The sequence below is a fragment of the Nymphaea colorata genome, chromosome 14, assembly GCF_008831285.2.
Source record: "Nymphaea colorata isolate Beijing-Zhang1983 chromosome 14, ASM883128v2, whole genome shotgun sequence".
Taxonomy (NCBI): domain Eukaryota; kingdom Viridiplantae; phylum Streptophyta; class Magnoliopsida; order Nymphaeales; family Nymphaeaceae; genus Nymphaea; species Nymphaea colorata.
This window is the reverse complement of record NC_045151.1, coordinates 10,019,742-10,030,876: the sequence shown is the minus strand read 5'-3', so window position 1 is coordinate 10,030,876 and position 11,135 is coordinate 10,019,742. Positions and strand designations below refer to the sequence as shown.

The 11,135-nt window shown below is 40.1% G+C and overlaps 1 protein-coding gene across 1 annotated transcript; it reads right to left on the bottom strand.

Annotated features, from left to right (window-relative positions):
• Positions 1–5,047: 5,047 nt before the first annotated feature.
• LOC116267724 (E3 ubiquitin-protein ligase RSL1) lies at positions 5,048–9,781 on the bottom strand. Its single transcript, XM_031649596.2, has 3 exons — positions 8,924–9,781; positions 7,572–8,371; positions 5,048–5,460 (listed from the first exon to the last, which is right to left on the bottom strand). Exons 1-3 carry the CDS (start codon positions 9,356–9,358, stop codon positions 5,103–5,105), a joined length of 1,593 nt encoding a protein of 530 aa, XP_031505456.1. The 5' UTR covers positions 9,359–9,781; the 3' UTR covers positions 5,048–5,102.
• Between the last annotated feature and the right edge of the window lie 1,354 nt (positions 9,782–11,135).

Below are 11,135 nucleotides of genomic sequence, written 5' to 3'. Positions count from 1 at the left end.
GTAGGCCATAGCCCTCTTCAGTGCCAGACTTCGTTGCTCATGACTCTCGTGTTTGCCATGACTCTACCTCTTATTCGGTGACATTGGGTCACAACTAGACGAGAATGCCAAGGAAAGATCATGCCCCTGCTCCTTCCTTCTTGCCATAGGTATGCATTTTGGATCCTGATCTTTTTTTTTTTTTCTTTGAAGTGCCTACCTGATGGCCTCATATGTATATATGTTTATCCTAGCCTCGAACATGGGTCCCTTCCATGTGTTTCCCATGACGTCATGTGTCCAATTGTTGCCCTCAGCGGCAGAGCGAAGGTAGGCCCCCTAGCCCCTCCTCAATTTAAAAAAAAAAAAAAAAAAAAACCCTTGTTCTATGTAAAAATTTTGAAAAATGATATTTCGGCCCTAGTCAAAATTTAGAAACTTTAATTTGGCCAACTTCATAAAAAAATTTTGGCTCCGCCCCTGGTTGCCCTACCTATACTCGACCATAGCACCACACCATGCCACCCTCCAAGTAGTTCGTGGAGTTTCATTTTGGGCGAAGCTCTTGAAGCAAAATACCTCATGTGCATGCCCAAAGAAGAGATCGAGCTACGAAAGGGACATAGGATACTTTTCACATGCTGAATTCCTATTGGACTTCACAGTTTTTGGCCTTCAAGCTCCCACAGGCATGGAGAGGAGAAGTTTCCACCAAAATTCCTTTTTGAAGACGAGAGATGCATTTGATTCTCATTTGATTAGCTCAAGCGCATGTCAATTTTGATTTGCTGGAATAAATTCTTAGTTTCTTATTGCCGCTTCTCTATAAATATGTAAGACAAGAACTCTTTTCGGCTTGAAATGAATTTGCCTTGGCTCTCATTTGAGAGATTCATCCTCGTCTCTATCCTTCTATCTCTTGTCAAAATTCTAAATTGAATTTGGCTAACCCAACTGGCTTAAAATAGTGCTTGAAATCTCCATGTTGGGATGAGATTTAACTCGTCAATGGTGCAATTCCAGCATGCACCAGGGCCCTCTGATGGATAGAAGCACATTTATTATGAACTAGTGGGCTCAGAAGTCCTAGTGATTTTGGCCCTCCACCTTGCACCATACTTAACACACACTGCAAACTGACACACAATTGTGTACAAGCCACCACCTCTGCTCGCCCAAAAGACCCAACTAGTCTTTCTCTGGATCCCTATAGGCCATCTAGATTTCAAGACTTTCCCTCAGCCAAGTTTCTCAAATGGCCTACATAGAGCCCGAGGGCAAGGTTGAACATGCCCAATGCAACTCTACCCTCGGCTTATCATATCATACCAGTTCGACGGACCCCGAGAGCAGGACCATGCCCTCGGAGGGTCAGGCCACTGCCAGGCCATGACTTGTATTGGGTCATGCTTGGACCTCCTCGGCCCAACACACACAATGCCTAGCCAAGTGCAAGGCCCTATTCAGCCAAAGCCTTAAGCCTTGTAATACCTGTTTGGGCTGCCTAGATGCAGTAAGTCTCGCCTTTGGCCAGCCAAGCCCCCGTGCTTCCTAGGCTCCTCTAAGTGGACCAGTTTGGGACGTACACCCCGGGACCTACCTAGAAGGTTTGACACAGGGCTGCTAAACACAGTCTTTTCTCTAGGTCAAGTCGTGGCACCTCTTGGTCCTTTCTTTAGGTCAAGTCGTGGCACCTCTCCTTCACATCCTCGTTTTCAATCTTCCACCACTCCTTGTGATTTGGCATATGCAGCCCATTAATGCACATACCTACGTTGCTGCTAGTCCCAGCCACTGTGGGATGTTGCTGCAGCCTTCAGTCCCCTGGACTCGATACTGCCCTCTCCGGGCCTGTTGGGCGTTCGGGGTAGGCCCATGCTGTAAAAGTGGGCTCAAGCCGAACCGGGCATACCAGTGAATCGGGCCCGGACCAACATTGGGCTGGGCCGAGTCTCAATGAAATATATTATTACTATTATTTATATATATATATATATATATATATATATATATATATATATATTCTTTATATTTGTATGTATGACATACATATTGTATTTTTTTGTTAAATTTTATTAAAATTGGACCAGGTCGAGTCAAATCTATGGCAGGCAGGATAGGCCCCGGCCATCAAATGGGGCTTGGGTAGTTCCGATGCCTAGCCTTAGTTGCAGGTCTGATTATTTATGTTCGTTGTTGGTTCTTTGTTCGTGGTTTCCTCATGGGCTAATTCTCTGTGGACGTCGGCCCCATCCTCTGCAATGCAGTCTAATTCGTTACTATGGTCCGATCCTTCTCTGGTTGGAGCTGTTAGACTATTTGTTATGACTTTGCATGTGTCTGGCTCTACAGGCCATGTACTTAATCATGAGGCATCCCATTCTTTGGCTTTCAATAACCTTTACCGTAGATTAATTTGTATGACTTTAGGGAGTGGTCTTAATTGGCCTCACAAATGGTCCGATTTGATTCATTGGTTCATGCGCTTGATCATAATGGATGTGGCGATCTAGTATTTGTTTATATATTTTTCTTCATGTTTTTCTTTAAGCCGATAATAACACTGACCTTAAGAGTAATATATATATGAACTTATTCGAAGCAATCAATTAGATTGATAATCAAGAACTCTTATATGGAAATTAATTTCATCTTGAAAATGATAATTTTAGAGCCTTTTTTGATGATCCAATGCCTCATATTTCCAAAGGAAAAGTTCATCTGTAAGTTACTAAGGTTCTTGCTTACCTTTCCAAGTTTTGAAATCATCTCATGTCGTTGCTTACACATATGAATTCTAAATGTAGGTTTCGTATCTTGAATTTAAGTTTATACACATGGAAATGAATTTATCCAATTTTCAGCCGCTTTTTCCCAGACACTCCCATTAGTGCGAACACGCCCTACTTATGGTGTGGAAGCATATGCAATCTTTGGTTTATCTCCATTTAACATGCCATGGGGTAGTAAAGTTGGTCAAACTGGTGCTATGGCAAAATTTCAGTGTTCAATTTAATTTTTTGTAGAAGCTGCTCCTTTGGACTATAAATGATGAATGCCCAACACTTTAGTTGTAGTTGTCAGTGTATTGGGACTCGAATGTTCAGATATGCCAGATTATAGATATACTATATCAAATGAAATGTCTTCATCCACACCAACAGTTTAAGCATAACAAAAAAACACACACGCAAGAAGAACAAACTATGATACACAAGGAAGCCGCAAGAAGAATTAGGTAGCTATTTATAATGATAGACATATTCTTTACCAAATGCTTAAAAAAAAAAACCTAGTAGGATATGATCATCACCTGCTCATGGTCATCGACGTGCATAACCTATAAAAGTTGATGCACACTAACAATTAGAAAACATGCAATGTCAAGGTTCCAACGACTTTAGATATTTTTAGGGCTGGTTAGTTAATTTTATATCTTCTCATTTTACCGTTTCAAAGAATAAATATATAATTTTTTTTTTGGTCAATTCGTAACTACTGCAGACAAATCGGCACTTTCACTGAATCAACTGCCAGGCTGATTCGAGTTAGGATTTGATTTTTATAACATTAACTCTTAACAAAGCTCGTCAAAGGTTCTCACTTCAAGGACATTTTTTCGCAAGTAAAGCAAGTGACTACCCAAGGAAGAAAGAGGAACTTTCATGTATCCTTCCACAGGAATGGAGATGGCCTTGGTGCCTCTTTTTTTTTTTGTTTGGGAAAAAAAAATCAGCCAGCTTTTGGAAGATATTTTCATTAACTTAGGCCTGTAATAAGTAAAATTTGAAAGGTGAGGGGCTGTATGTAAATATGACAAAATCTGGATGCGCATTCTCATAATTTTTGGGCAGTATAAGGAAAATCGTTTCTCCAATGCACGCGCGTCTGCTAGCTCACTTGCAATTCCCAACTGCTGCTCCATATGACCCCTACAATGGTGAAGCCAGAAATTTTGGCTAAGGAGCACTAACGGTTTAGATTTTAAAGTTTAAGGAGCACCTGTATACAAATAAATAAAAATTATGGATGTACCAATCCAGAACTATGGTATCTTTTGTGAGCTAGTGTGGGCAATGGCAAAGATGAGAGCTTCTTGTTTGATTTCTCAGATATCAACCAACAGCAATCCTCTCTTAAGTTGTCAATCCTATCTCTCTTACTACTCAGCAGTCAATGTCTGGGATGGAGTTGGCGTATTCCACTTTGCATTTTCAAGGTGGTCAGGATACCTCAAGTTTTTAACTTCTCTCCCTTGAACATGAGCGTAGGTCAAGATCCAATTTATTGCAATGCTTCATGAGCATGGGCTTAAGCTTCAAACATGGATCAGCCATCAATGACTATATCAATATGCTAAGACGACTGCCAGTAGGTATAGTGCAGGAGAACAACATTTCTGGATCTTCAACAATAGAAGCCTTCTTCAACCCTCCTTTACCAACATATGACTGTACCAAAAATCATTCCTCAAGCTGGTTATGACCCAAGTATGCACGTCAAAAAAGGAGAGAATGATCACTCTCCACTTTGTCCGTTCCGAATAGGATGCAAATTGGCAGGATTCAGGAAGCTTAAATCTGCACGTAGCCGGATCTAAAATTGGATACACGAAGGCTAAAGAAACCATAATCACAGCCACATGATCAGGCCCATTTGCATCTTCAACAAAAAGTTTACGCACCATGAAAGAGCCACGAAACCTAGACCATCAACATTGTTTTGGAATCCACAACCAAATATAGCAAAGGGCCTAAAAATATGGTATACGAACTGACAATCCCATGGTGAAGGTTGAAGTAATATGTATTCCTGAAAGCACCGATGGTGGAAGAAAGATGAGTCTCTTCTCTAGTACTAGAAAGAAAGTCCTGGATTTCTTATGCTGGGTTTCAAGGTCCGTTCGTCAATTCCTAGAAAGTAAGTGTTGCATCTTGTATTTGACGGCCCGTGGGGTTAGGAGATCGGCATTCGATTCTCCCAATAATTGCAGGCACAGAAGCTAGAAATGACATCAGAAATGGCAGCCGCTACTTCACCATACTTTAATATGCAACAAGGAAAAGCGTGGAAGAGAAAAAGGATGTTTCAAGTTATTAACAAAGTACCATGGTTCCAGTGATTCAGTGAGCATAGTCATCATAAGAATCACTAATTACAGATACAAACCTTTCAAGCCAGGGAAGTTCCTTTATCGTGTCAACATACGGATCCATCTTTGTTTGAGATGGAGGTTGACAGGGGAGGTCATTAAAATCAAAACCACCAGCAAGGAACTTCTGAATTAATTGCAACTGGGAAAGCTCATATTCTGTATAAAAATCAGTTAAGGTAAGATGCTCATCAAGGTGAGCCCAGTTCCAGGATTCTGATTCTTGAGAGTCACTAACTGTGTGGTCCTCATCCCAGAAGATGCATTGACAAGTCTGCTGATTATCCCTGTATTCAGCACCACACGCATAGCAGAACTCATGGCCACACCTGCAAGGTTTATAAAAAGTTAGTTGTGCTCCAGCACCATCTAAGGTTCAGTTGTTTGGCAGAAAAAGGAACATATTAGGTTTCTATAAGAACGGAAAAGCAGTTGCGCTATCTTTAAGACTACCATCTAACCACATAATAGCTGAACTAAACAACATTAGCTGAAGGTAACAGCCACAGATACACACCCAAATGTGCAGACATTGCACATGAAGATCATCAAACCAAATTGCCTATTAAGATTTCTTCAGTATCCACTGAATCGATAAGTTATGAGAGAAATCCTCTAGTCCATTTATGTTTGACCACTGAATGTTCTTTGCCACAACAGGAAATCTACTCTACCTTTCATGGTTGGACTGCTTATCATTTGCATGGAACTTTGTAAACAGGGTATTGACATTGACAAGCGGTGTGTTTGTACCTTTGCCATTACACTTTGTCATCTATAGCATATACACATAATTGCTTCTACCAAAGATCCTAAAACACACAGCAGAATTGTTAATAACTAGAAATTAACAGTTTTGCTTCTGAGGAAAACAACATGCAACACTAATCAAAGATTTTTTTAACTGCCACCTTGAGAAACGCTTGACCTTGGAGCATTTTTTAGGCTCCAACTAATTGGAACATTAGTTCAGATATTTTTCACTATTGATGATGTCAAATATACGATGTCGATGCAAATATACATTTCCTCTTTATCTGAAGTGAGATCTGAAAACTTGATAAATCCTATTAAACATAAAACTTAACTAAAACAAGGCATACCTTTCTGTCATGAACAAAACTGGGGTAGATTTTCCCAGTCCTGATTTCCATCTACATGGACTTGAAAGGCCTCTTACTAATTATTAATGGTTATTAAGTATACATTTTACAAAGATACATGTGCAAATGAAACCAGAAACAAATGCAATTACACAATAAGAAGCATACTATATGCATGTGTAACAATACATGGAAGATGTAAATTTTTAAACAACCAAAGTAATACTACAAGTTAAAAATTCAGAGAATTGGTCAACAATTGCTCTTTGGAGATTTCTATATAAAAAAGCTATTAAACAATCGAAAAAAAATGCCTCAAAAGATATATATATTTCATGCAGGATCCACGAAACTGAAGAAAATCAGTTCATAAATTCATTAGTAATGTGTCGACAACATAGTTTAAAAGTTCAATAGTTCATACATATAAAACCATTCAATTAATGTTAAGAACGAAGGCAAAGAAACATGGAAGGCTGAGCCTTTCACTTGAAAATTTGGATCGAATCATCAAACTGGGTCTGAGGCAGATCCTATCCAAAAGTACCAAAATGGTCCAGCATACCTGCATCTAGAAACTGCTGTACCAACATGGGTTTGCCAGCCATTCCCACATAACCAGTTTATATAGCTTCAAACTCTTCGGTTTGAATGAAACAGCAAAGAAAATCCATTCTACACCCCATGGCCACTCCATGTGTGAATACCAAACCACGAAGAACAAATTTCAGATTCATTTTGTGCATACGCTATAAGATTATAAGCAACTGACGTACATTTTCCATACTGCAGCTATTCTAACCACAGATTTGCAAAGATCCATTTTCATTCTAATAATGGGACGTGCTTATGCAAGAACAATGAATAAATTATAAGTTCATGCTGTACACAGAAATATGAATCCTCAATATCATAGGGATATTAAGCATCAGGCTCCAAGTATAATGACAAGAAACATAATCAAAGTGGAACAAAGATATCCAAATTCAAGTATCATAATTATGATTTCTTGTGAGATTTCTTTAATCGATCAAGATTGAAAAAGTTTGGCATAAAGAAATTATGGAAGAGACTTTCTAACAGCATTGTCAAAGAGCCTTTTCATAATTTCCAGTTAAAGAATGTACTGATAATACAGAACACATCTGCAAACACACAATCACACAAGCTAAATATACAGTGCACGCATGAACAGGCACAAGCTATTATGCTATACAACAATCTCAAATTGCCGTTTAACAGCACAGCCACAAATACCCAACGGAGTAAGAATAACATGTAAAACGTTACTAACAGGATTAAGATGGTCTTTAATTATACAGACGGATTCAACTTACCAGCAGATCATGTGGTAGCAACCCTGGGTAAGCTCGATCATCTGGCCACACTGCTGGCAACGTGTCCAATTATTATTATTTGCTAATTCATCAAGTGCAGCATCTCCTACATCCCTTTCTCTCCTGGGAAAGTTAAAATATCTACCATCCTCCATATGAAGGTTATGGTATTCATCACAACTCATCGATGGATGCCATGGCACAGCACATCTAAGACAAAATGACCTTTGACACTCTGGGCACTGGATACAAAGAACGTTGTTGATCTCTGATTGGTTAGCTGAACTTGTATTCACAGGTAAAACATAGTTTGTGCTAAGCACATATGAACAGTTTGGAAATGGACAGGAAACTTTGTCCGTGCTAAGAATGTTTGCTTCCGACAGTGCTTTTAGGAGAGATTTATAAGAAGCAGCCGGCAGAAAGGATTTGCACTCCTTAGCGGAGATGTAATGCTTACATCTTAGTTGCGGACACCTAATAGGAATCTGTGCAGATCTTAACCTTCCATCGACATATTTTACCATGCAGTGTGTGCAAAATTTGTGGAAGCAGCCAATAGAAATCAACTGCCATGGCTCTTTCTCCTCACAGCAGATGGGACAATCTGAATCTCCAAGCAAGCCGTCTACAGACAAACAAGCCACACCGATCGCTTCTCGAGCCAATTTCAGAGGTGCCTTGAGTTCACGGCTGGGTACGAGTTCCAGAACGAATGCTTCCAACTTACTGGCGTGCTCCAAAATTCTCTGCTTAAGCGCCACTAACAGCTGATTTTCCGCCATCTCGGACTTCGCAATCTGCCCATATTTAATAAAAGTTAATAATATCTCCATGTGATCATCAATAGAATAATACCATTCTCTTTACCTGTCCAAAAAATTCGGCTGCTGTCATGGTCAACAACTTGATGAACCATTACTTTATCGAGTAACCAAAAACTTCTGGTTCGTTGAATGGAAACTAGATTCCGTAAGTTGGAACCATGTCAGGTATCACGGCACGGGAAGTGAACTAACATATTATCAAGTCTTAACTAAAGCAGGGAGGGTGTCTTCCCTCACTTCCACCAAACACAGATTCAGTACTTAACTCTGCGACGAATGAGCTTTCATCCCCCACAAAGGGAAAAAAAAAAATTCTAATCTTACACACATCACGGATTTGTAATATCAAATCCCCTTTCTTTCTTTCTTTTTTTCTTCACAGCATGGGATCTATTAATACAGATAAACAGAAAGTGTCGAAGAACACCACCCATGTTGGCTATGTCCATTCAGGAAACCTAACCTTAAACAACGAATGAAAGAACAAAATGGAAGAAAGAGGCATTCAAAATTCGAAAAGCTCACCAGATCATAGACCACCTCCGAGTCCGTGAACGCCGAAATCCGGTGCATGCCGTTCTGGAGCGCAGCCAACAGTCCGTCCAGCAACGCGAGATGTTCGACCACAGACTCCTCAACGTAGAAATCGAGCTTCTTCTGAACTTGCACAGGAGAATCCTCTGATGCCACTTGCAGGACGACCCCAATTGCCGAAACGCTCTCGGCCTCAGGTCCAACAGATACCCCTTTGAAGTAGAGCCTGCAATAGCCCTCCCCGGCAGCCGATTCGCAGGAACCTTCGACCCCATGAAAGCATTTCTTGGCGAGACAGTCATCTACGAACTCCACCGCGTCCCTCCACTCGTCATCCTCCGCAGAACAGCTTCTAAACTCGTCATCTTCCTCTTCCAACCTCCCGCTCCCACAAGACCCAGAACTTGTTCGTTCAAGACCCGGCATCTGTCTTAGCCCACCACCACTACAAGATCCTATACTTGCTGTCGATCAATAAGACTTTCTGGGGTCTCCTTACGGGTGAAGGAGGCATCTATTTCCAACCTCAAACCAAGAACACATGACGGATCAAGCATGCCCATGTTGGCCATCAACACCACCAGTTCCTCTTGGTTTCTTTCTCCATTTTTCTCCCTTCTTCTGGTGGGAATTTCTAAGATTCTGAACAAGAACAGCCCTAGCTTTTTCCTTTGTTTCCTTCCAAGGGAAGGAAGGTTGTCATGTGAAACTCCTTTTTCCCCCTCGTCCTCCTTTCTCTCTGCCCTCTGTGCGTGCACTTATTCAGAGGAGAGTACAGGGGAGGGCGTACCCGCCTTCTTGCTTTCAAGGGAGGGGAGGAAGATGGAGGGAGTGGGAGTGGGAGAGGGGGCGGGGGCAGTAGGGTAGAACAATCAGTTATTAATGTAGGTCAGTGTTAGGCCTGGGATCCGGTAAATGACCACAGAATCCGATGACTAGTCTTTCTTGGACATTGATTCATTTTCTTTTGTTTTCCAAGCAGACGAAGAAAAAAAAGGTTGAGATTGTATCAAAAGCGTAAGAACAGTGTTGTCGACAGCAAAAAAAACTAGTGTTCATTTAGAAATTTGATTTTGTCATCAGAAGAGTTTCTTATTGATTTGTTTTAATATCATATGGTTTTGATTATCATTTAAGCATATACAAGTGCTTCTTCAATCAAAATGCTTTAGACGGTTTTTAGGATATTTTTTTTAATTCCGCTATCGTTATTATTATTAATGTCTACGAAAGACGAAGTCATCCGAGGTGATGATTTTCAAGCATTCGTAGTCTCACAATACACTTTCTAGCTTAAGTGTCATACTTAATAGTTTGATATTTTTCAAACTGCCAATATTATTTTAGAAAGCCCGAAGTTTCTCGAGAAGATCATATAATAGACTTCGAATAAAATAGATCAGCGAATACATCAGCCTCTTCCTTTTTATAATTAACTAGCTTTCTATTTTGTCTTTGAAACCACTTAGCTGTATTCATTTACCAATTTGACTTTATAACTATTTAGCTGGATGCGACAAAAAAAAAAAAAATCAAATCCAGATACTAATTAGTCATTATGCATTTTCATGGCCAAGTCAAGTATGAATTTGAGCATGATATCCGACTGAGATCCGCTAAAAGTCTGGCCGGATTAAACGAAAAGTCGATCCTTATATTATTAACATCTTAATTTTGGCTTTACAAAAACGGAAATTTTCACCCCAATTCACCGGTCAAGTCTTCGACAATAAAGGCTGGATGTGTGGCAAATCCAAATCATTTACGCTGCTAGATACAAGTGCATGAGAGCCGAGCAAAGGGGAGATGAACCTCATTGCTTCTAGACTGCGTCAAGATCTAAAATAAATATAACATACTGTCAATTTGGTGTGACATAATATACGTGGGGGTTTCATAGGGCATATCTAATGTTTACATTAGTGGTTGAACTTAGGTGAATTTGAGTCAAGTTACACAAGACAACGTCAAGAGACTCAGGTAACTCTACCTTATGGCCAATCGAAAAATTGTTAACTATATGGTTAGTGTTTCATGAAAAAAAAAATTCTAGTCTATAATTGTGAACGAAAACCTTTTCCCGGCGAAGGTAAGAACTTCGGGAGGTGGATCTTGAAAAAGAGACAGGTGACTCGTTTAGTTAGGCTCATCCTTTTTCTCTCCTATGATCTTTCCCTGTCATCTCAATAGTTGTAAATAGTTA